General features: G+C 40.0%; 1 protein-coding gene across 1 annotated transcript in view; it reads left to right on the plus strand.

Annotated features, from left to right (window-relative positions):
* The first annotated feature begins 5,021 nt into the window (after positions 1-5,021).
* OTOA (otoancorin) overlaps positions 5,022-23,436 on the plus strand; it is a 38,007-nt gene continuing 19,592 nt past the window's right edge. The window contains exons 1-19 of the mRNA XM_009319989.1: positions 5,022-5,100; positions 5,447-5,475; positions 5,567-5,597; positions 5,691-5,718; positions 6,646-6,733; positions 8,230-8,361; positions 9,782-10,017; positions 10,234-10,337; positions 13,155-13,261; positions 13,718-13,857; positions 16,211-16,334; positions 16,706-16,921; positions 17,468-17,635; positions 17,951-18,091; positions 18,751-18,806; positions 19,180-19,297; positions 19,806-19,879; positions 21,418-21,553; positions 22,930-23,120. Of these exons, the coding sequence (XP_009318264.1) occupies positions 5,022-5,100; positions 5,447-5,475; positions 5,567-5,597; positions 5,691-5,718; positions 6,646-6,733; positions 8,230-8,361; positions 9,782-10,017; positions 10,234-10,337; positions 13,155-13,261; positions 13,718-13,857; positions 16,211-16,334; positions 16,706-16,921; positions 17,468-17,635; positions 17,951-18,091; positions 18,751-18,806; positions 19,180-19,297; positions 19,806-19,879; positions 21,418-21,553; positions 22,930-23,120 (2,198 nt within the window). The remainder of the gene's footprint in view (positions 5,101-5,446; positions 5,476-5,566; positions 5,598-5,690; positions 5,719-6,645; positions 6,734-8,229; positions 8,362-9,781; positions 10,018-10,233; positions 10,338-13,154; positions 13,262-13,717; positions 13,858-16,210; positions 16,335-16,705; positions 16,922-17,467; positions 17,636-17,950; positions 18,092-18,750; positions 18,807-19,179; positions 19,298-19,805; positions 19,880-21,417; positions 21,554-22,929; positions 23,121-23,436) is intronic.

Genomic DNA, 23,436 nt, shown 5'->3' on the forward strand with positions numbered 1-23,436 from the left:
TTTTTGCATTAACTTTTGTGTTCATTTTTGTAACCATAGCCACGCTTGTCTGCAGCAACTGCTCTTTGTGTTGAGAATCAAGCTCTCAGTAGCAGCACAACCTTGCATTTATATAAACGGCATTTAAGTATTGTTTAAAGGGATAGCAGTCCACAAAAAATGTATCACTTTTGGTTGGGTTTCCTTCATGTTCCTCTCAAAGCCTCATAAATCCTCATTGATTTGCATATGCCATTTTCCAGCTAAAGGGGTTATGGTAGAACTTGCCAAAACTGCACTTTAAACTGATGGGTTTAATAACAAACTTTCTAGGCAAGTTGTTCTGAAAAGTTTTCAGCTTAAAAAACTTGCAGGCAGTTTCTTGCAAATTTTGTGAGTCAAACTGCCTCTGAGGATCAAGCTATAGGTACCTGATTTTGAAGGTTTTGCTAGCTTGGGACATTGTCTTTTCTTCAGGAACACTAAATAAATGCTATTTATTTTAACATGTCTTGTTTTAAAAACTCTGTTTAAAATGGGTAATTTCTGGCAGTTGGGATATAACCTTCCTTTAGAACAACAAGCGGCATCGTAAGTGGTACAGAACTGGCAGGCCTATGTTGTACGTTGCTTGGGATGTGTGTGTTGTGAGAGAGCAGAGAAACCTCGGCTTGTATATCAGCTGGTAAGTAAAGTAAGAACTGACTTATCTTTTGCTTTTGAAATATAAAAAAGTTGTGCATTGTGGTTTTTGTTTGGGGTTGGTTTTTTTTAATGATTGGTGATCTTATGCCAGGCAGGATGCTTCAGCGTGTCTTTTTAGGTTTACCTTGGACTTCCTTTGCCTGATGGTTAGTGATTTCTCTTGCTGATTTAATAGCCTTTTATTCTCAGTCATCTTTGTGAAATAGTAAGTATTCTGTAGTATGGATGAGGGGTTTGACGGGTGGGGGGTTTTTTCAACAGTAATTCAGGCTCAGTATTATTCTCGTTTCAGCATGTGCTGTTGAATTTTGGCACAGAGTACAATCAGATTTATCTGTTGGAAAAATGAGCTATGTATGCTTTGGAGTGAATCCATTCATTTTTGTTTTGTTACCTTTATTTGTACTCATCTAGTAGTGGGAAAATATGTTTCTTAATGTGTAATGAATTTAGCTTCATGTAGCAAATATGTATTCAGACAAAATTCTTCAAAGGTACTAAGTGTTTTAATCCCACAGGTTAAAAATCACACAAGAGACTATGCATTTCACATCTCGTATCTTTTAGTCCTGTCACTTAGGACTGGTTTGTAATAGCTTTGAGAGGTTTTGAAACCGAAGATGCGATATAGATAATAGGTTTGGGGTTTTTTTTATTATTTCCTATTTTGTTCCTTTTATTTAAACAAGTATTCTTACACTTGAGATGGGGAATTAAAACACTTATTAAAACATGAGCAATAGCAGGGAAAAGCTATGAACAGAGTAAGCTTAAATTCTAAGGGACCATGTTCAACAGGGTCAAAAACCTGCTTAGTCCTGTTGAACGTACAGTGTAGCCCTGAGGGACTCTACCTACACCCGTACTTCTAAAATCAGAGTTCCTTGCAAAGGAAGGGGCGCAGCGTGGCTCATTGTGTCAGGGATGGACTTCTTTCTCTTTCTAGACCTCGAGAGTGCATTTGTTGTAGTTAATGTCTCTCACGCATCCCACGCAAAGAAACTCGTGACTCCAGTAGTTGATTAAATTGCCTGAAATACTTTAAGATGTCGTCAAAGGGGATGACAAGTGTTTGTTGCAAGTCCAATGTCCAAATTCATTACTCCTGGATTTGGGGAACCTGCCTTGTCCCTCCGTTGTCCCTATCCTGCTGTGGGTGATGGTGTGCAAGTCGCACCCCAGTGGTCTCACTAATGTGCAGTGTTTTGCCCTGGAGAGTAACTAAACTATCTGTTCTGTCAAGGTGGCACTGGATGTGTTGCATCACAGGAAAAAGATGTTGTGCAAGGGAATGATTTAGTCGGAAACTTTCAACACGAAGTTGGAACAACTTCATCTCACAGAAACCACAGCCCCCTTTTGCTGGGTGATCCCAGGTACAGTCGGTTCGTATGCTGCTCCGAGGAGCCCAGGGCCACCTGCCCGAGATGGGGGGGCAGGGTGCTGGGCAGCACCAGCCTGGCCCTGTGTGTTGTCCCCACGGAAGTTGTTGAGCTCTCTTCATCTCGGGAGGGGAAGCATCCTCTTCTGCCTGCTACGGCAGTCCCTCACCCTCTGAGCCCCCCCAGCAGAGGAGCCTTTTCTCCTCCCCTCTGGCTGAAGGCTGGGTGCTGCTGGGCAGACACCTGAGGCTGCAAGGCGGTGCTGGCCCCAGTCCCTGCCCCCTGCTCTCGGGGTCCCTGGCTGAGCCGCCCAGCTCATTGCACTGCGAGTGTGGGGAAGGAGGCGCACACGGCAGAGACAGGTAAAGTGCCGTGGGGTCCTGACTTCCCCCATAGATGCCCCAAGAACCCCACATCTCTCTTCTCTTCTGCCCTCCCCTTACTCCCCAACCTCCCTTGCCAGCCTGAATTCTGCAAGGGGGAGGACGGGCGCTGGCGGTGCATGGGCTTATCGGCAAGACTTGTGATTATGAAGTTAGCTTTCTGGTTATCAAGCTTCAGAAAGGCAGCAGCTGCATTGGAGTGAGTGATAAAATGTCTAGGATTTCTTTACGTGGAAGACCGGCTGGGGAACAAGGGGCGAAGGCGAACTGGGAGCTCCTTGTAGCCAGCGTCCTGCAAAGGTGACATCTCGGAGATCTGATCACAGCGTATGCTGCCGTGGTGCAAGGAACGATCTCTGGGGAAATGCTGGATGGGATCTGCAGAGATCCCCACAGGGTGATTTGGAGTTGTCTAAAAGCTGCAGTGAACTTCTGCAAACGGACTAGTTTCACTGACAAAAGGAACTATTTTATCCCGCAAATTGCCTTATCAAGCAGGGCTATTTCACAACAGACTTTTTCTGCACCTGCTAATTGTCTGTTGGAGTTAGTCAGGATAAAACAGCACTTTCCTTAGCATTTAATCTCCTATATATTAATTTAGCATGCTTTAATTAAAATACACTCCCCGATCAAAGTTGGAATAAACAAATCAGGATTGACGTTGGTAGCATGTTTTAAGCTATGCAGAGTAATCAAACCTTACTGCAAAATTAATACGGCAAAGGCAGAAACAAACACAAGAAAGTTCATTGTCTAGGAAACCAGATACGTCTGAATGAGAGACATGTACTGTGGCGCTCCCAAAAGAATAGCTGAAAAGGGTTTTCAAGAACAGGACAGAGGCGATAGCTTCTTAAAGTCTAGTGTTTAAATTTTTCATCATCTGTCAGTTTGAGTCACTTCTGTTACAAGACTGGAGTTAAGTATTTGCAATAGACTGAAGGTTGCTAGAGGCTGTTGAAAGACATTTTCATAAAAGAGTACCTTGCTGATAGGTGAGATTAAACAATCTGAAAAAGGTGTTCATACTTATCAAATGTTCAGATCTGTAACTCAAGCCGTGGCAGAGAACTTAAAAAAAAAAAAAAAAAAAAAAAAGGCAGAAATTAAGCGTGGCTGCAGGTAAACCCTTGAAATGAAGGAAAGGGAGAGAAAACCTAACAAAGTCATCTCAGGGTCAGAGCAAAGTTGGCGAACGGGGCCCTCTGCGTCACTTGTTAAAATCATGGGCTAATCCCAATGTAAGAAGCTGCAATCTTTAAAGCAGGGCATCATCTAATATCTCAGATTAATTAATTGTTTTACCTGTGGGGATGGCGACTGTCGCGGCTGGGCAGAGGGCCAGGCTGAGAGTGCAGAGGCAGAAAATCCTCTCTGCAGTAAACTTGGTGCAACGTGGATTAAAGCAGCTAATGGTCCCCAGTGCTGCAGAGGGGACGTGGCTGCAGAAACACCTGCGTGGGTGAGACCCGCTGAGTCTCTGCTCCCTTTCCGTCCCTGCTGCTTCTCAGGCTGGGCATTATTGCTGTGTGTATCCTTGTCCTTCAGGAACTAGACTGAAAGTAACAAATTCATTTCATATAGGACAACTGTGAGACTGTCAGTCTTTTCTGATGAGAATCAGTGACACCCTGGTGAAAAGCTCCAGGTATCCCATTATTGCCCTTCCAGCTAACTTATCTTTCAGTGATCTTTATGCCGCATAGCACAGGGCAGCAGGGATAGCAAAAGCCAGTAAAACACATATTTCTATAGAAACTGTGTCCTAGCTGATGGTGAAAAATTGATGGTGTACTTCTCATGAGTACAAAGACTAGTGCTTTGATCCATCTGAACGAAGTGGCGTGGTCTTGAACCCCGTTTCCCAAATGTGTCTCTCTCCTGAAACAGAAGGGCACAAGGACATTTTCCCTCTTTTTTGCAGAGTGACAGCAGCAGGGGAGGGGAGCACTCCTTTACCTTCCCTGCCTGGAGCACCCTGCACTGACATGGGGCAAGCGAGAGGGCCAGGCCCTCCCACCGCTTGAGTTCAGAGATCTGCAAATGGAGGGTCCCAGACCTGGTCTGCAGTAATAGCGCAGGCAACTTAACAAGCTAGAAAAGGCTTAGGGTTTGCTTGAAGTTTCTTTACTGTTTCCATTTTCACTCTCTCTATTTCTTTTCTATTTTATCTGGGTTTAAAAGGGTTTTGCTTGGTTGGTTGTTTTTTTTTTTATCTAAACTGCATTTAAGTCATATTTAGGTGCAATGGGGCTTAGTAAATAAACGCTGCTACTAGGAAGAAAATTAAAAGAGCTACTTGCTAAAAGGAGAATAAATCTAGCTGCATGTACACACTTGGTGGACTTGTATTTGCATAAAATATATTTCTATCCTTGAAAAAAATCTAAATTAAAAGCTTGGGAGCAAGCACTTTTAGATCATTCTGATCTCTAGCTGTGCTCCATAGCTTAGGCTGTCTCTGATTTATAGCTATGAAAGTTTTGGGTGAAGATTGCCTTTTGACTCAGTTCTTTTTGTTTTCCTTTTCAACCGAAATATCTTCTCATTCTAATAAACACTAGAAGAAATGTCCAGACTTTTGAAGATATGTTTCTTATTGATATCAGTGAATCATGCTGAGATTACACACAGTCAGACCTCTGAAGGTAAGACCAGAACTCCTGTATGAGGGATATATTTTGTGTGGATGGAAAAAGCTATGTGTAGTAAAATAGATGCAGTACTGTTCAGTAACTAGGACCATATTCTGTGCTCTCTTGACTTCATGGAGCTATGCCAGCAAAGAATTTAATCAAGATTGCTTATTATTTAATAGCCTTTTATTTTCACTGTTTTTCTGTAAATACATTTAATCAAAACTGCATTAAATGCTTATAAATAAATTATATGTGAATATATAGTTTTGATCACTGCATACAAGTATTTTTTTTATAAGACAGTTGAATGGTAAAACATTAAATCAACTTTTAATAACGGGATAATCTTTTACAGATTTGCCTCCATTATTACACAAAGCTGTGGTTAGTATTTTTATTTGATCTCTCTACTAACATTTTATATTATAATCTAAAAATAATCATTTATTACATATAGTTATCATTTTTTCCTTAGGAAGAAGTAATAACTGGGAAATATCTGAATGGTAATGTACAAAATTGTTCCCACTTATGCTTCCAAAAGGAATTGAAACTCAGTATCTCACTATAACTTTTTCTGTTCCATTTTTCATATGTAGCCCTCCTTGATATACTTCATTTTCAGAGGTAATGTATTACTCTCACCATCTTGATTTTTTGGTATTATCTTGCACTTCAGATATGATCTGTTTCATTTCCACAGAAACTGGAACATTATGGATAGAATGAAATTGGCACATACGATTACTTTGATTTAGATCTCCTGTGAGAGCATTTCCTCTTAACAAGGAAAAAGCTGGTTTTCATGGTAAAGCAAAAAACATGCATAGAATGAGTCTGAGAATAAATACCTGCTGCAGTTTTCAAAAGTTTTGATAATTAACTTTGTTCATATGTTTCAGAGTGGCTTCTTAAGGAAACTAGGTGCAGTTCCAGCTTTCTGTCCATCTTCCTCTTTCAGTCCTGCTCCGTCCCCCATCCATCCCACTTCCTTCAGCTCCTGCCAACTTTTGAATTATTTGCTAATTTTGTCTAAATTTGAAAGAGTGGTATAAACCTCAAAGGCAATTCCACTCGTACATATTTTGAGAAAATCAATGGCTGCGTAAAGAAGACACGCTGACATTAATGACTCTGCCGAGGGAAAGGCAGCAGACATTAGTCAATATACTTTCTTTCTACAAGCAGATCAGAACAGGCATAATGGGGTGCCAGGAAGCACACCTATAGCTCCAGACTAGCCACAGCACAGCTTGTCTCATGCCTGGAGATGGTACTAATGGCAACATGTTGGAAAATTGAGTTTATCGTGGGTGGTTGTGGAGTTAGATTAAAAACCCCATCACTAATTCATTCTGTTCCTCATTGAACCATGTGTTTTCATTGCATTAAATACGTTGGCTGTTATTCTTGTTAGGCCAGGAAGCTGAATACTCGTGTCATTATGGTGTTAGTAACAGTGTTTGCTTTTCTTATTCTTGTTTTGTCTTCTAATCTGCTATTTTACATGTTATATTATTTTACTGGCATTTTTGGTCCTGTTTTCTGTTACAGTTCTAATGTCTGGACAGCAGATATGCTTACAAAAGTCATGGCGTATTTTCATGCCCAGGAAGTTATGTTTACTCTTAGCAGCCTACAGGTTTGTGCCATTTAAAATGCATGAAAATTTTTATTTAAAAAGGAATTAAAAAAGCAACCTATCTTTGTAGCCAAAACTAGGTTGTCAATAATAGAGATATCTGCTACACTGTAGATCTGCTAGTTAAGTAGGAAATAGGAATAGGTTTTTTTGGTTGTTTTTTTTCCCCTAAAATTGCAGGAGTATGCAAGGCAGAAATAATAAGAAAGAAGATCTTTTTGCTTTTCCTCTGATGGAAAGCAGAAATTAGGAGTTTTCAGGCTCAGCAATTGTTTCTGAACTGAATGTATACACATGCTGTTTCTCCACAAAATAGCAGGTTTCTCCCAGATTTTGACTGTGGCTGTAGTTTGCACTGCTTCTGATGTAATGAGAGGCTCCAGAGCATCCTACAAAACGCATCCACCTTTTAAGGCTCCTCTGAACTCTGTTTTTGTAAATTGTCAATGTGGAAGTGATACAGGAAAAAGTCGTCATTCTTTATCCCTGGTCATTATGATTAGTTACGAGCTGGTTTAAGTGGAGCTGTAGCCTGCTAATCAAAACCTGACCCCCTCCCTCCTCCCTACACCATGCCACACACTCTGAAAAATGAAAATGTCAAATGTGATACCTCTGAGCCTCAGGCATTCCCAAAAGCTGACAGCCATGCGGCTCCACAGCGCTCAAACCTTTTCCCAAGCGCCATTTCACTGTCACAGCTCATCCAAATCTACGTGAGACTAACACTGCCTCTTCCCATTTGATTAGATTTAGTAACAGTTTAGGGCTGTAAGCAGGCCTGGACCCCCTAGACAACAAGGACCTAACTATGTGAATATTTGTTGCTGGCAATGCAAGCTAACTGACGACAGCAAAGAACAGTTTCAATTCAAATTCCAAAACAATTCTGAAATAATTCTGTCAGGAATTAGAGGGATTTTACTGCAGTCTAGTGCTAATGAGCCTTGCAGTGCTTTCTGTTCCAATGTTATAATTCCCCTTAGATTTTCAAAACAGGCACGAGATTGTTAACTGGTAATACAGTTTGATGTGAGAGAGAATATTTTTGCCTTATGACCTGGTACAGACTTTTCCTCCCATCTAATTGCACATTTCCTTCCTTTTTTTAAGTAATAATATGCACACGGTACCTGATTTTTCTGAGCTCTTTAAAAGGTTCATTTTCACAGCTCTGCTGTGTGAAGCAGAAAAGCATTATTACTTTTGTTTTATGAAGTGAGAAACTGAGGCATTTTTGTTAAACGGCTCATTGGAGAGGACTCGCTCATGAAGCCAAGAATAGGATTTAAAAATTATTGTCTTTCAGCATTGCATTTAGATCATTTTTGTTTACAGTTTGTGTTCAGTATAGTTATTCTAGTCATTGACAACACAGACAATACAGGAGCTAAGCACTTTTCTCTCCTTAAGCAGAGATTTTCAGGGAGTAAAAGATGCCCCTAGTACAATAGTACAAGTTTTATGTATATTACCCATACTTTTCTATACTTCAGATGTCCATAAAAAGTTACCTGAAGAACCTTTTATATCAGCCTAGGCAACTACTATCCGAATTTCAACAGCTTGATCAGCAGCAGTTCCAAACTGCAATGAAGTATCTTTTCAACAGCAGAAAGGACCGTCTTGTAAGTCACTTTGCACTTGCGAAAAATAAAAGCTGCTGTCTATGTTTTAGATAAATGGGAAAGAGCCAGATTGGGGGTCTCGCAGTGCATCCCATGCAGTTATTAGCTGGCTTGTATTAGATTCCAGGAGCCCCTCTTCTTAGGTTGGACTTACTTCATTTAATTCTTGTTGTCTAAAAGTTTGGTTCCAAGTTAGTCATCTGGATTTTCTCTGTAATCACTGGAGAGAAACGCATCTCCAGAGAACGATTTACCTTCCTACGCAAGTACCTAAGGTAGGTAGGACCAGTTGTTCTCAGGGTGTATCATCTGCTTCTCTTCAGTGGCTAGAAAGAGAGCCAAGATGACTAAAGAAGGTGAAATTAGTTACCTTGTTAATTAGTTACGGGAGTGTGCAAGCGAATTGTTAGGCAATTTGGAGGGGAGGCAGCATAACATCATTTGCTTGCCTCTGTGGTGTGTTTCCTATGTGACCCATCTTAAAAGTCTCGCTCAAAGTCAGCGAGTGCCACCCAGGGAGGATCGCCCCTGCAGAGGGGATCTCCAGTGCACGGGTGGGCTCGTAGCCTGATGTATGAAAGCACTTGGCACCTTCCCTGCCAGGACAAAGGGCCTCCAGCGTATCGCTGAGGGGGTGGAGATTAATCTGGGAGAAAGGGAGAGCGTTGCCCGAGATGCATGAGGTGCCTGCCCAGAACAAACACTATATAATCCACTATTCAAACAATGGTGGTGCAGCTCCTACTGCCAAAGCACACAGGATAGGTGTGCAGCATGCACTGGGAGTCAGAGCAGTAGAGCATAAGCCCTTTCAATAAATTGTAAATTTTGTCTTCTCAAACGGCATACCCAGTTCTTCCAGGACTGACAATACTGCATGAACAAATCACCAGGCCCGGGACTATCAGCTCTGAACAGGCTGTCCTAGACACGTCGACTTGTGAGACGGAGCAACCTAATAATCCATCTCCAACCAGGGTGACTTTATTCCCTGGGCTTGTTCTTTGATGTTGCCCCATCTTCTGGAAGAGCATGTCTGTAGTAATGGCTGCAAGAAATACTGCATGGGAGAAGGTCTATTCTAGAGATGTCTACATATTAAATTATGAAATAATACCCATTCAATTCCAATAGTCTTTCATTTTCAAAGTAACTAATTCTTTCATGAGAGCACACACTATAACTTCAGCCATTTGGATTATTTTTCTGTTTTTCATTTTGATTTTGTCAAAAGATTCAAGCTGGTCTCTGGCCAATGCCAGAAAGGAATTATCTGAAGTAATGCAACCAGACAGTATTTTGCAGCTATTTTTCACGAGAACAGCACCATATTTTTTGTAGAGTGCTTCTTGTTGGGCCTCAAAATGAACAATACATTGAATTAATCAGAGACATTCTTTTAACCCTTTGTTGCTTGCAGGAAATGGGAAATATTAGTCTTGATTGGGACAAGACTAGAGAGAGAATTTTTCAAAGCCCAGGAGTAAACAGGACCTTGTTCCTTGTAACACTGGATAAGTGCTTTCTGGCTCTGAGTGCTTTGGACTGTGTGGATATCCTAAGCCAAGTGTTGCGTGTGTCAGCAGTGAACTATCTCCAACCTGATGTCATTGGGAGCCTCCCAAAGGTTCTGCAGGAAGATGCTTTCAGAAACTTGTAAGCCATTTATTTTCCAGACACGATTAATACTATGTAGCATTTGCTGACTATATATATTTTTAAAAAGAGGTTACTATATGGTCTCAGTCTATTTTCCAGATACAGCTTTCTGCTTATGTGTTGCTGTTTCTAAAAACATTTGTCCATGTGTGTCATTTAAAAAAAAAAAATAGTTAACTCGTTAGTGAGCTAACATGCCCTTGTATCACTTAGATCAACAGTATTCAAGGACCTCTATGACAAAACGTCAGCGAAAACACAGAGAGCTCTGTATGGCTGGATGAAGCAGATTCTACAAAAATCCTGTAACATGAGTGGTATGTTATGTACAAAGTACTTTCTTCTTGCTTATCATAAGAGAAGAACAGTCAGCAAAAGGCCTATCTGTTGTATTGAGTTGTTTCCCAAATTTAACACAGGCCTGTTTAAGAGTAGCTGTCTTGAATACCTTTGCTCCAGAATACAGTAAACGTAATGTATTTGTTATTCACAGCAAACAGTTCTCCAAAGATGCTTGCTCTTCATCTCTTCTGCACAGAGCTATACACAAAGGCTCTGTACTCAAGTCCTTTTTCTAAGACTTAAATAGGATACAATTGTCAGGTATTCTGCCCAGGTGTGTTGTTCGCTTCTGACCTCCTATTCAGACTAGAAAAATAGGTCTGTCTCAGAATACATTAGCCAATGCACTGTTTAAAAATACAGAAATGCAGGATGTTGTGAAAGTTCTACTGCACATGGCACTGACTCGTTCAGAAAAGGGACAAGGTAAAAACAAAGTTAATTCATTCTGATTTTATGCATTTTACCACATCTGTTTGCCTTGTTAATGTGTCTTAAACAGATGTGTCACAGCTGGGACAATGCAGGACAGGCTCCACGAGGGGGCTGTAAAGCGGCAGTGGCACTGACGCATCAGAGCCAGTGCTTGGGTTTCACCGAACATCCCAGCAGTGCTGTCATGGGAGCATTTTAGACTATTAGATGTGTATGTTCTTCCTCTTTCCATGGAAATCAAAGGCAAAATGACCACTTGCTTCGGTGGAGCTAAATTTGGCTCCTGGGACTTCTGCCATTTCCAAATACCAGAGTAACTCGTTAAGTCGTAGAGGGGAAGTTCATGACGCTGCTATGAGGTGGTATTACTGCCAGTGCATTACTGGGGAAGCAAAGATGCAGAACTTGCCTGATGATACTCAGCAGTCCTGGGAAAATCCCACAGCATCAGACATCGTGGGTTCTGTCTGAAACATTAGAGAACCCTCCGTTTGTAAAAGATCACCCAGCTCAGGAGGGGCTGAGAAATTACCATGCCTCTCTTACGTCCTGGTTGCTGCTTCAAATGCAAAGCAGTGCAGATAGGGTGAATCCACTCCTGAAAGCATTGGGTGTGGAGTGATTACCAGCTAGTTCTGGTAGAATGAACTGGAGAACCCGTCAGCCCTGAGCAGGCACAGTTGGACTGCTACCAACATCCAAGTCTAAAGTTTACTCAAGTATATCTGCACACCATGGGTCACAGCACGGTGTGCGGGACAACAGAAGAGTCCTGCAATAGTCTGATTTATTCACTTAAACTTTATATGTGGGTAGCACTGGGACCACCTGGGAAAGGGATCAGCCCTTTTGCAGAAGCAGCATTTTCCTCACTGAAGCTCAGAAGAAAAGAAACTTGAAAGAAGCCTTGTATTTTTGGTGCTTACGGGGCCACCTCCCAAGAATTTCTGCTGGTTTTGGTGACGGAGAGCTCATCGCCGTGTCTCTGTTGTGCCTGCAGAAATGCAGAGGGCTTTTCCGTCATACCGCTTCTCCCCGTGGTGTCAGGCAGCCCCTGCAGCTGGATCACTGGGTGAGCAGGAGATGACATGCGGCTTCTGAGTCTTAAGAGTCAAACCTTTCAAGAAATTTCTTTGCCACTCAGCCAATTCTCGCATGTTTCATATTAAAAACGCCAGGGTATTCAGAGATGAAGCATGCTGGTAGCCCTTGCAAAAACAGGAGGCTGTAACTTTCAAATTTTATACATTATTTAAAAATAACAAAACCGCTTTTGGGGATCATGGCTACCATGGTTGGCAACTGCAAGTCTGTTCTGGTAAAGGCCACAGTCAACATCCTTAAATTATGATAGTTTTTGTTTAACTCTTCTATCGTATCTTTCAACTCTCTTAATATTCCTGGTAATGGGAGGTAACATCATTTCAAAAAACGGAGGTTTGACAGGCAGGTCTGCTGGGAGCATCATCTTGTCTCAGCTAAGGAGCTTAGATCTGTGTTTTCAAAAAAATCACTTACTAAATGGGGTTCTTCAGCTTCTGATATTTATAGGCTGTTTTTTCAGATACTGAAAACTCTGCAAAATGCACTGATGACTTTATATTAACAGAGTTGTGAGTATCAGCACTGCTAAGGAATATGTTCAGAGGTATCACACGTTGAGCCATCCAAATTATGACACTTTGGAGAAAACACTGTCTTTGTGGCTCAAAGTACCCAACTAGTCCATAAATACTTTTTTCTCGGGGATATTTGGATCTTGATTTCATTTTCAATCCTTGGGATAATGTTACTAAATGAATGACATTTTTAACTGTTATGCAGTATTTTGTATTTTTTGCCAACCTATTTCCATAGAGGTATGTGAATGATTTTTCATTGTCTCCATTATTGCTATTGCATATTGCTGAAATGAGTGGTATCATCAATAATAATATGTAAGATGTATAAAGTGTTACAAAGTATCATGCCTTCCTGGTGTTCTTAAATAATATATTTGATTAGGAAAACTGAATTTAAAAAGTGCTGCTCCATATTTAATACTATCGGTTTAATTTTTCCTGTCCCATACTTTATCCATTTTCTATTTCAACAACATAAAACATTAATCATTTTCATATGAGAAAATTTGAGACATTTGAATTACTATTGCATTTTCATTAAAAAATGTATGGGCTCATAAAAATGTGGTGCTAAAATCTAGCTAATGGAGGGAACCTGACTCTCTCTGCTAAGGATTTTTCTGATTTGCAGATATTTTTTTGATTTATTTACCAATAACAATATACTGGGTACAATATATTTGAAAAATAACTACTTTCTTAACATTGTAGTGAGTATTTATTTATACAAAACAGAGTTCAAGGAATCAACTTCTTGGGTCAGTGCGGAAAACTTATGGATTTTGGGAAGATACATGGTCCATCTCCCGTTAGAAGAAATTCTGAAAGTTAGTCTCAATGAAGTAAGTAACAAAATGTGGTTGAATATATCATTGTCAAGTGATGTCAGCTACAAACAATATGAACACAAATGCAAATTTAAACATGAAAAAGAAGTTTATATATTTTAATTACTTAAATATAAAGTGAATCCAAATCCATTGTCAACCAAATATTCTTCTCTCTTTGGAATTTGAAAGTGCCTATCATTAATATGTAATTAATTATCTGTATCAGACTTCTGTGGCTTGTACTGTAAGAAAGATAGGGACCAATGATAGAAGACCCTCAAATTATTTGATAGTTTGACAGAGAATCGCTCACTCGGCTTTGCCTTCAAAAAATACGGTATTATCCAAATCTATCTTCTTCCTTTCTCTATAACATGAATGGAGTCAATTAATTTAGAGTGTCAAACATGTTTTATTGGATGTAATTGTTTCATACTCCTGATGCATGATTTTGTTTGTACTGGTCAGATAAGACTATTCATTAGCTATGACAATGCAACAAAGCAGTTGGACACAGTGTATGGTATCACACCAGAGCTTGCACAAGCTTTCCTGGAAAGAATAAACTCATCAGGATTTGATATGAGAAACACTTCAACAATCTACAGGCAAGACTTCTTTTCTTTTTCTTTTATGGCTGTGTATGGAGAGAATGAATAAGTAAGAAGAAAAGAGAGGAGCAATAAGTAGCTGAGGAAATTGTTGATGTGGCATAGCTTTTTCCTTCTAGCAGAAAAATCTAGGGTGAAATCCAACCGTGATTAGCAACAGTGAAGAACTGCTAATTTATGAATTTTTGGAGGTGTGTCTAATTTGCTAATGCAGTGAGGAGTTGTCTGTAGTATTAGTAGGACTACAGCAGTATCTGGGGGACCCAATCAAAGCTCCATCACATTGTACAGTACAGCAATAAAATAAATTGGGATAGTGGGACGTGAGTTGCCTTGGCTGTTTGAATCACAGAAGATGGAGGTGTTTTGTGGAAATCATGTTACAGTTAGGATTTAAGGAGGAAATCTTAGCTCATGCCAACCAGGACTGCAGGTGGTTAATTGGCATGGGTGTCACCAGAGAGGTCACACAGTGAAGAGGTGTGAAGCCCATCCTGCTGTCCTCTTTACGTCCTGCAGGGTAGAGATGAGCCATGTTTAAATGCATGTGACTGTTGTGTGTAAGCAGGAATCTGCATTTTCAGGGCTGTCAAATCAGCACTGAACTTACTTTAACAATAATAAAAAACAAAATAAACTGCTCTTACTCATAAATATGCAGTGAGCATGAGCTACCTGCGAGAAAGTACTGTACTCCACATTTACATGTGCACTGTCGCATAAATGGATGTATCTAGTCCCAAGACACCACTGTCTGAAGTTATTTGTAGTCTCCTTGGGGGATACCTTGGAGTTTTAAACTAACGGAGAATATGCATTATGGCTTCAGAGCTCCTGTCATTATTGCAGTGTAACTCACTGACTTCCATGAAGTATTGCTGATTGTTGGAGATGTGAGCGAGAGAAGAATTATGCCCACACTCTAAGTTTCAGTGTCAGAAATCTTAAAAATTATTTTACCACTCATGAGAGGTGCCATATTCTCACAGATGAGAGAAATGTCACGCTCCATAATCCTTAATATATTCCATTTTTACAACATATTTTATATTACTCATTTTAACCATACTGATGATTTAAATGCACTTTTAAGAAGTAGTACTATTCATTGCTGCTAATCCCAAAGGAGATGAAGAGCTCTTGGTGGCTATGCAATAATGCATCAGAAGGTAATTATTTGTTATAAAAATGCAGTTATAGACGTTTCCTTCATTTGTATGTTAGTTTGATGATGTCCCATGAATTCAGACGAGCTGCTGAAGCAGTATTTTGTTATATCGCTAAGCAGGTTGTTGTTGAGGAACTAAAGGAACTAAAAGCTAAGCCTTTCTGCACTGCAGAATTTTACTGAGTTTGTGATAGTGCTGCAGCATTGTCTGCTGTTGATTTAGTTTGCATCTGGACATTATTGCCTAGACTCTGCCTATGCCTGCATCACTGAATTGCCAAAAAACAGAGATGGTAGCAGGAAAGCTGGACTTTGTAGGTTCTTGTCCTGTGTAAATTATGAAAGCAAAGGCTAGTTGTTTACAGTGACAGGGGATCGATTCAGGCTTCCTATGAACGAATTCATCACCATCACTATGAAGTTTAAAGTCCAGAGAAAGCGATGCACGATTCAGACCTCCTTTGCAGGGCTGCAGGTAATGGCAGTAGATAAGCACAAGGCCTAAGTCGGAAGGCCACCTACAGCAGGTGCTTACCCTTGGTGGTATGACTACTTCTCTCCACCAACTATGGTTGTGGTTGTGCTTGTGCTTTACAGAGGTTAATGGAAATGCTGACTTTAATATTACAGCATCTGTACTGTGGAGCAAAATGAGCTCCACATCTGGTTCACAACACTGCCTTGCAAACTGCTGTGCTGGCACAACTACGACAGTGAGCCTCAGCGCGTTTTCTCCTAGCCAGTGTCGAATTGTCAGGTCTCCATCCATCGGCCAGTCATATGTCTGATGCGAAATACAGCAGGCTTTGTTTAAACCCGAAATGATAAAGAGGCTATGTAACGCTCTAGCTGCTGCTCTGACACATGAATGAGTTATGTTGCATGTGAAATCCAAGGTTAGCTGGGAAAATCCAGCCACGGACAAATGGAACCAGGAAAGTTAAATTTTTGACAGCACAAGCAATCTGGGTAGAGTTCAGCTGAATACAGAGAACAGTGCATATGTCTCATACCCAAATTTCAGGTCATGTGGATTTTTAAAGATTGCAGTTTAAGGCACTGGTGACAGACAGAAGTGACTCAAGTTTTGAGCACAAGTAGGGTATACCATACCATATTTCAGTTTCCTGAAAATGACACCTTTTATGTCAGAAGTTAGCTAATGTATTTTCTTCTACATAGGCTAGGTTTATTGGTTTGCTTTTATGATGACATGGAACAGATGGATGCTGCTGTGGCCCGGGCTTTACTTCATCAAATGATTAAATGCAATCAATTGAGAGGTTTCCAGGCTGAGGTTCAGAAGGTGGGTACAATGTTCATTCTTCTTGCCTATCCTAATCCTGGAAACAGAGGAGAAGCGACTTTCTTCTTGACTTTGGAAAAAAAAAAAGACTGGGACCTAAGAAATAAGTGGAAATGGTTCTTGATCATACAATGCAAAGAATAAAAGCCCATTTTTGGTTTTTTACAGCGCTCATTCTTTTCTCATTCTGTTTCCTCCCATTCCATACTCCTTTGACAACTGTGGTTCTATTTTTGAATTTTTATGAAATGTGTGGTCACTAAATGGTTGCCAATGCCTATTCCAGAAACTCCAGTTAAAGTTTTGGGTGATAATGAAAATTGGTTCTTGGCAGATTTTTATTTCCCATCTGCTTTTTTTGTTTACATTAGCTGAAATCTCAACTCCTGAACATTGCCATGCAAAACCAGACACTGAATGATATCCTTGGATCTCTGTCAGATGCCGTGGTTGGGCTAACTTCAAGTCAGCTGGAATCTTTGTCACCTGACGCGGTGCATAATGCTATTGCAACATTAAGCCAAGTCTCTGGGTGGGCAAAAAGCCAAGTTATGATTTTATCCAGTAAATACCTCTCTTATGAAAAGGTACCTCTATAACAGATTTCCTACCTTCTATTTTTAAAAGTGAAATGGTTTTTTCTCAACGGTAACCATAGATTTTGAAAAGTTTAGTACAAGACTTCTTTTTAGTACTGTTAGTGGTCTGAAAATTTTGTTTAAATCAAATAAAAACATCCAAGACTGTACCTCCCAAAGTAATTCTCTAGTAACAGAGAGAATTACTATTTGCATTTGGCAGTTGTATATATTATTTTGTCTGTATCACTGCCCTAGGCAGAATTTGCCTGATCAGAGATCCCAGACTATATATTCAAATATACTGTAATGGAAGGAATCGGGGTCCTCTCTGAAGTTTCAAAAAAAGGAGCCTCTGAGAAAATTGTTGCATTTGTTCTCTCAACAGTCTTGTCTGAATTGAATGAAATCTGAGGAAAGTGCATCCCCAGGCAAGAAATTTATTAAGTATTCAACAATAATAGTTTTGATTGATTTATTAACTTTTGCTTTTAAATATATCTGCTGTTCACAAGCCAGAAAACTTCCTGTTTGTTTCTGCTGTAACCTCTGCAGGTTTTATCATTTTATACTGTTAGTCAAATGGGCGCGTTGGTAACTGGTATTAGCACCCAGTCATTCTACAGCATGAACCCAAAGGACCTTTCTCAGATTATTCAAGGCACAACACCCCAATACTTATCTGACTTATCGCCTGCACAACAGCAAGGGATCCTCAGGAAGGTGATTATAAACTTGAGTGTGTAGCAGGTTCTTTCTGTACAAGAGCACAAAAACCAGATATGCAGAGCATGATTTAAAATATTGTCACCGAGATATGTGTTTTAGCTCAATGGTTAATATTTCCAGTGTTTTTTTCTGAACACCAAGTATATTTCGAAGGCTGTCTCTTGCTTAGTGCTGTGGCATTTTTAATACTGACATGTTTTTCCTTTATCCTCTTAAGAGAAATATTACAGAGAATAGAAAGAAGGGCAAATCCTGTAAATCTAAGCATCAGTTCTGAAATGCCATGTATTTATCTGTTCCTTTTTTTAGATAGCTGCATCTGGAGATTTTTCTTCATCATTCAAAGATATACAAGGAGCTTTCTTTAAAGAAATATCTCTTTCTGATTTATGGAAGCAGGCTGGATATAATTCTTCAATGATGAAAGAAAAAGAACTAAGAAGAAGCCAGGTAAAAATTATTGCGCAGTTCCCATTCCACTGCAATTTAGTATGATGGGAGAATAGGAAAAGTGTTGTAATACATATGTGTTCAATGAACATAGGTAAAAGGAAGGAACTGCCCCAAATAAATATATCGCAAATATATATAAATGGAAATATATCGCTGAAATGGAGATATATTCGCAAATATATCTTGACATGAACAACCAGAGGTCACTTAGAGCCTAGGCAGCATTATGAGACAATGTTACAGAAAGGGAAGCATTGATATGTTGGGTTTAAAAATCTTCAAGATTCTGCCACATAAATTTTCTCTTTCCAGTACTGTATACTAGACATTTGCATGTACAGTCAGCCCTTTGGCTCTGTCCAGAGAGATGCAAGGTTGGACCAGATGATGTCCAGAGGTCCCTTCAAACCTAAATTATTCTGTGGTTGTGTGCCATGAACATGTTTAACATCATCCCATAGTGCCGGTCAGTGATGATGTCTTGTGAAGAAGAAATTCAGCACTGGTTGCCAAACCTTTTGGTTGGCCAAAGTGGACCACAGAAATGCCTTTAGAGTACATAAGAGAGTTAAGCATACAAGAACCTTGCAGTAGTTATTGCCTCTTACAACTGAATTACCTAAGTTTAACTTTAAATATGGTGGATTTTATTTCAGGCTTTGTGTCTGTATGAATTACTGTCTAAGAAATACTATCCTGTTGACCTGCTAAGGTATGGATGATAGTCTCTCTTGAAATGGAGTTATAGTGTAGTTGTGTGATGAGAGCGACTTTGAGGTAAATATAAACGCTGTGTGGTTATTTTGTACTGTCTTATGTTTATTCATTCTTTGATAATTCACCTTCCTCATTAAAAAGGCTCTCCAAATCCAAAATCTGGATCGAAGCATTGCAGAGGTTTTGGTATTTTAAGGCTCAGTCAATATTTTTCAATTTGATTACATTTTTACTTTCAATAGCCTTTCAATTACAAGAAAGGGGAAAGAGAGGTGGTCAAGAAACTGTATCTTAGGACATGGTTGTGGGGAGTAAGGACTAGATCCTGCTTAAATATTCAACAGATTGAACTTTGCTTTTCCTATCAGCACAGGACAGCTTGTGAAAGGAGTAACTTGTCAACTCATTGAAAGTATGGGAACAGACTTTTTTTTAAACATTTTTAAATTCTTTGAAAAGAATCTTCATCTGCTTTCTCCCTATCAGGTAAAACAAAAAAAAGACTTTGTGTACATAAACATACTACCCAATATCCAAACTGTAGGTAAATTAGGATTTGGTTAATTCTATTTTCATGTTTTTCAGAATCTTTTGTGTGTGAACTTGTCTGTTAACATATTTCATTTAAATCTTTTATGTGTGAATTCGTCTGTTATCATACTTCATTTTGACAATTTCATTTGTCACTTAAAAATTGCAAGAAATTTCTACAGTTCTTCTAACTTGCTAATTCATGAGTAATCTGTTTGGGAATATATATACGTTTCGAAAACATACAAATGCTCTCATGCACCCAAATATAGGATATTTCATCTCTGATGTCTACAAAAAGAAAATTCCAAACTACTTTAAAAAAGCCAAAGAAAAATGCTCCCTGAAGATAATATGCACAGTTTTATATATGCTAATTTATAAGCTGTAATAAACAAACCATATTTTCATTATTCCTCAAAATTTCCAAATGTTTAAGATCTTAAATTTTTGTTGCTTTTAGGTTAATTGTTTGGCTTGGAAGTTTTGGAAAGTCTCCAATGCATCTATTCCTCCCTTCCTCTTATCGGTGCTTCCGTAAGTTACATCTTACGACATCTTAAGTTACTGCGTTCATAGCAGTACATTCAGAGTAGTCCTTCTAAGCACATTTTTAATAACCTCTTCACTCCTAAGAAAACTGATGATTCAAACAAATGGTAATTTATAAAAAGTGGTCACTGACTGTAGCCAAACTCTGTGTCAAGTGAAAGTTGGTAATACCCAATGTCTTTTAGTATAGCCCATTTTTGTCACAATTATGGATTCCTTTGCATCCTTAAAATCAGCCCCCCTTGAAGCGCTCTGTGCGCAGGCTGAATCACGGGGCAGTGGTGTGGCAGCAATGAAAAAGCTTGTAATGTTGCTGCTTATACTGTTGCTGATGTCTGCTAAAATAAAGGGATTAATTCGTTGGGCTTTCTTAAGCATAATTGTTTAGAGTCACAAAACTAACTTAAATGTAGTTTATGCTGGTGTTTTTTTTTCTTTTTTTTTTTCTCCCCTAGGTTGTGAAACTTGGTTTGCTTATTTGTTTAGGGTTTTTTTTCGAGAGTGGATATGTAAGACACAGCCATTGGGTACTGCCCAAGCATATTGCTCTGTATGGTTAAAAACATTTCAGTGTGTTTAAAGACATTTTTTGTAAGTTAGCAAAATATTGCATTATGTAAATAGCCAAGTAATATTCAGTGACAGGTTTTTTCCTCAGAAAAGAAAGTAATAATTGTACCTGGATAGGAACTCCTGAATTGTACAACTTGTTAATCCCCCTCTTTCTTTCTTTCTTTCTTCCTACGTGCTTAAAGGCATAAAAGGGAATGAGAACTATTCTTTTCCTGGAATATTTTAAATTGAAAAAAAAGTAAGAAAAGAAAAGGATTCTGTTTGAAAAGGCATTACTCTGTTTAAAAACAATAAAAGAACAATAATAGAAAGACTTTAATACAAGGCTTTCTACAAACTGCAGCACCAAGTTATTTGGCCAACAATTGCATGTGGCTTGTTCAGGGCCATCAGAAGTTGCTGGTGCTCTTGCCTACAAACCCTGGTAAGGCTGGACTTGAGCAGCTTTGGGATGTGGCTTTATTTGCAAAGGCTGCCTGCCACTCTGGGTGGAGAAGAGCATCATTTTGTTTAATTTGGCAGGCCTTCTTAGACTTTGATAAAAAGGAAGCCTACTCTAAAACTACTTACTGTCCTTAAGCCACCCACTACATCTTCATTCATCAGAGAATTATTCCTGACAAAAAGGAGAAAGGGGAAAAGTTTCTGAACTGTAGGCAGTCTTGTTTCATATGGTGTTAAAGCATCTCAGGGCACTTTCATCCACTTGCAGCTATTTATAACCCTTAGTCATTTTTTGAAGTGAGGTTGACGTGCTGGTGAACTGGAAGACAAGATGTAAGTTAAAGTAAGGTGTGGAGTGATTGCAACTTTTCTGGCCTGGCCGGTTTATAATTTTTCAAGTCCAGCCTTGTCTCTAAATTTTTACGTCATCGCAGATTTTATGGGTGTGCTTATGGGTGTATGAAGGTCAGGTTTACATTCTGAGACCATTTGAATTCTTTCTGCAGGATTGAATACCTGGAGTATGTCTCAGGCCCTTTGTGTGTTCCTTTCATTGAAAGTCTGGGGAAGACTGAGATGGACCTTTTGAATCCAAGCCTTCACAAAAAGAACGCTGTCCTGCAAAAAGTACAGGAGTGCTTGGTAGGTATGGCTAGGAGGGGTCAGCAGTGGAGGGGGAGCTGCAAAAAAAGTAATCTGTAATTAGCCACTGATAATTCCAAACTAAGTGAGAGTGGTTGATTAGTTTTCTCTCCCTTTATTGTCATGTGGTGCATCACAAAGTTATCCTGCCTATTTGTACTCTCCAAATGCGCACACTCAGGGTCTCTTCTATACAGACAGCAACCTGAGGCACAGGCTCTCCTGCTCTGTGTTTGTGCGGTGAAACCATAGCTGATGGGCTCTGAGCGCCCAAAAGGGAATAACACAGCACGCTAATTTCTTCATCCTCACAAGCAAGAGCAGCTTAGACTATTGCCTAGCTCAGAGAAGCTCTTAGTGCCAAAGCCCCAAGCAACCTGCTGTAGCTGACCTGATCTGAGCAGGGGAGTTGGACCTGGCGACCTCCAGAGGTCCCTTCCAAACTCAGCCATTCTGGGGTTCTGTTTGCACATATTACTGTACTGCATTTCATAGAGTAATGTCAGTCACCATCTACATAAGTTCTTGACTTACCCATCTGTATTCTTATGTTTTTTTCATGTACTGTTTCAATTTTATTGTTCCCTGCCTAAGGAAACCTTTTTATAGCTTCCTTAACAATTTTCCTTGACTCCATGCATGTTACGAAGCATTCTCATGAGATGTCATTGCTGACCACAGTGAACTGGCCAGGACAGCCTGGAGCTGACCCATTTGCACCTGGAGCTGTTCCCCCTTGCTCCAAGCGGTGCTAGTCCTGTAGAGCTGTGCGTGGCACAGGAAGCTCCACGGGAGAGGTGGTGGTACCAGGAGGATTATGTGACTTCTGCTGTCTGAGAGCTGCAGCAGTCATCAGTTTTTAGGGGAAACGTTCTTTGATGTAGCTGTGAATATTCATGTCCTTATACATACTAACTAGGCCTATAATCCCTAGCGTTTTGGCAGCTGCTTGAGAAACCCCTCAGAGCTAAGCCTTCTGATAGCAAGAGCTTGTGGCCCCTTTGCCACAAGGGGCCACGTGAGGGCCCTCCCGCCAGGCAGAACTGCACCACCTCTGCAGGTGTTGGGTGGTCACCTGGATATAGAGATTGTGGCAGGAGATTTAGTTTTAATTATTTTTTTGTGTGTGCTTCAATATGGAATAAAGAATGCACTGAAAGCTCTGACAAGTGCTTATTAAATATCACCAGTTGCATTGGTAAAAGCAAAAAGTATAGCAGTCTCGGCAGAAACTGTAGATTAAGTTGCCAGTGCAAACTGTTGTGTCTTTGTTCCTTAAAGGGTCACAGAGCTTAAATGTGTTGTGATGCAGTTGAGTGATACAGGGCAAGAGCCAAGATTAGCTCTGCCAACAAGGTAAATGCTTCTTGTTTCAGAACGGCTCCATTGCTGATGAATATGATGTTGATCTACTTGGAAATCTAATCTGCCACTTACCTCCAGCCTTTCTACGTGGCAGAATGTCCCTGAAGGCAATGGCAACAGCCCTTCATCAATTCAAACTCTGCCAACAGCTCAGCCACGAGCAGAAGACTGAAATTAAATATAAACTCCTCGAGTTATATGGGTAAGGTATTAGATACACCACCTTGCTTATGCTGATGGTTAAGCCATGCAAATACCAACCGTTTGCTTTGCCCAGATAGAGCTGCAATGAAAACAACACAAAGCAACTTTTATTACTGGCTGAGCTTGGGGTCTCTGTTCACTAGAATGACATTTCTCTTCTTGTGTGTAACACGATAATTGGAACAAAATACAACCCCAGGGACACGCTGCATGACATAAGTCCCAGAGGAAAAGGAGAGAAAGTGTAATGTTTGAGGAGGGGCAGGCAAACAGACTCTCTGGCATGGCAAGAGAAAGGGCGTTACAGGCAAAGA

Source organism: Pygoscelis adeliae, unplaced genomic scaffold (genome assembly GCF_000699105.1).
Source record: "Pygoscelis adeliae isolate BGI_AS28 unplaced genomic scaffold, ASM69910v1 Scaffold242, whole genome shotgun sequence".
Classification (NCBI taxonomy): Eukaryota; Metazoa; Chordata; class Aves; order Sphenisciformes; family Spheniscidae; genus Pygoscelis; species Pygoscelis adeliae.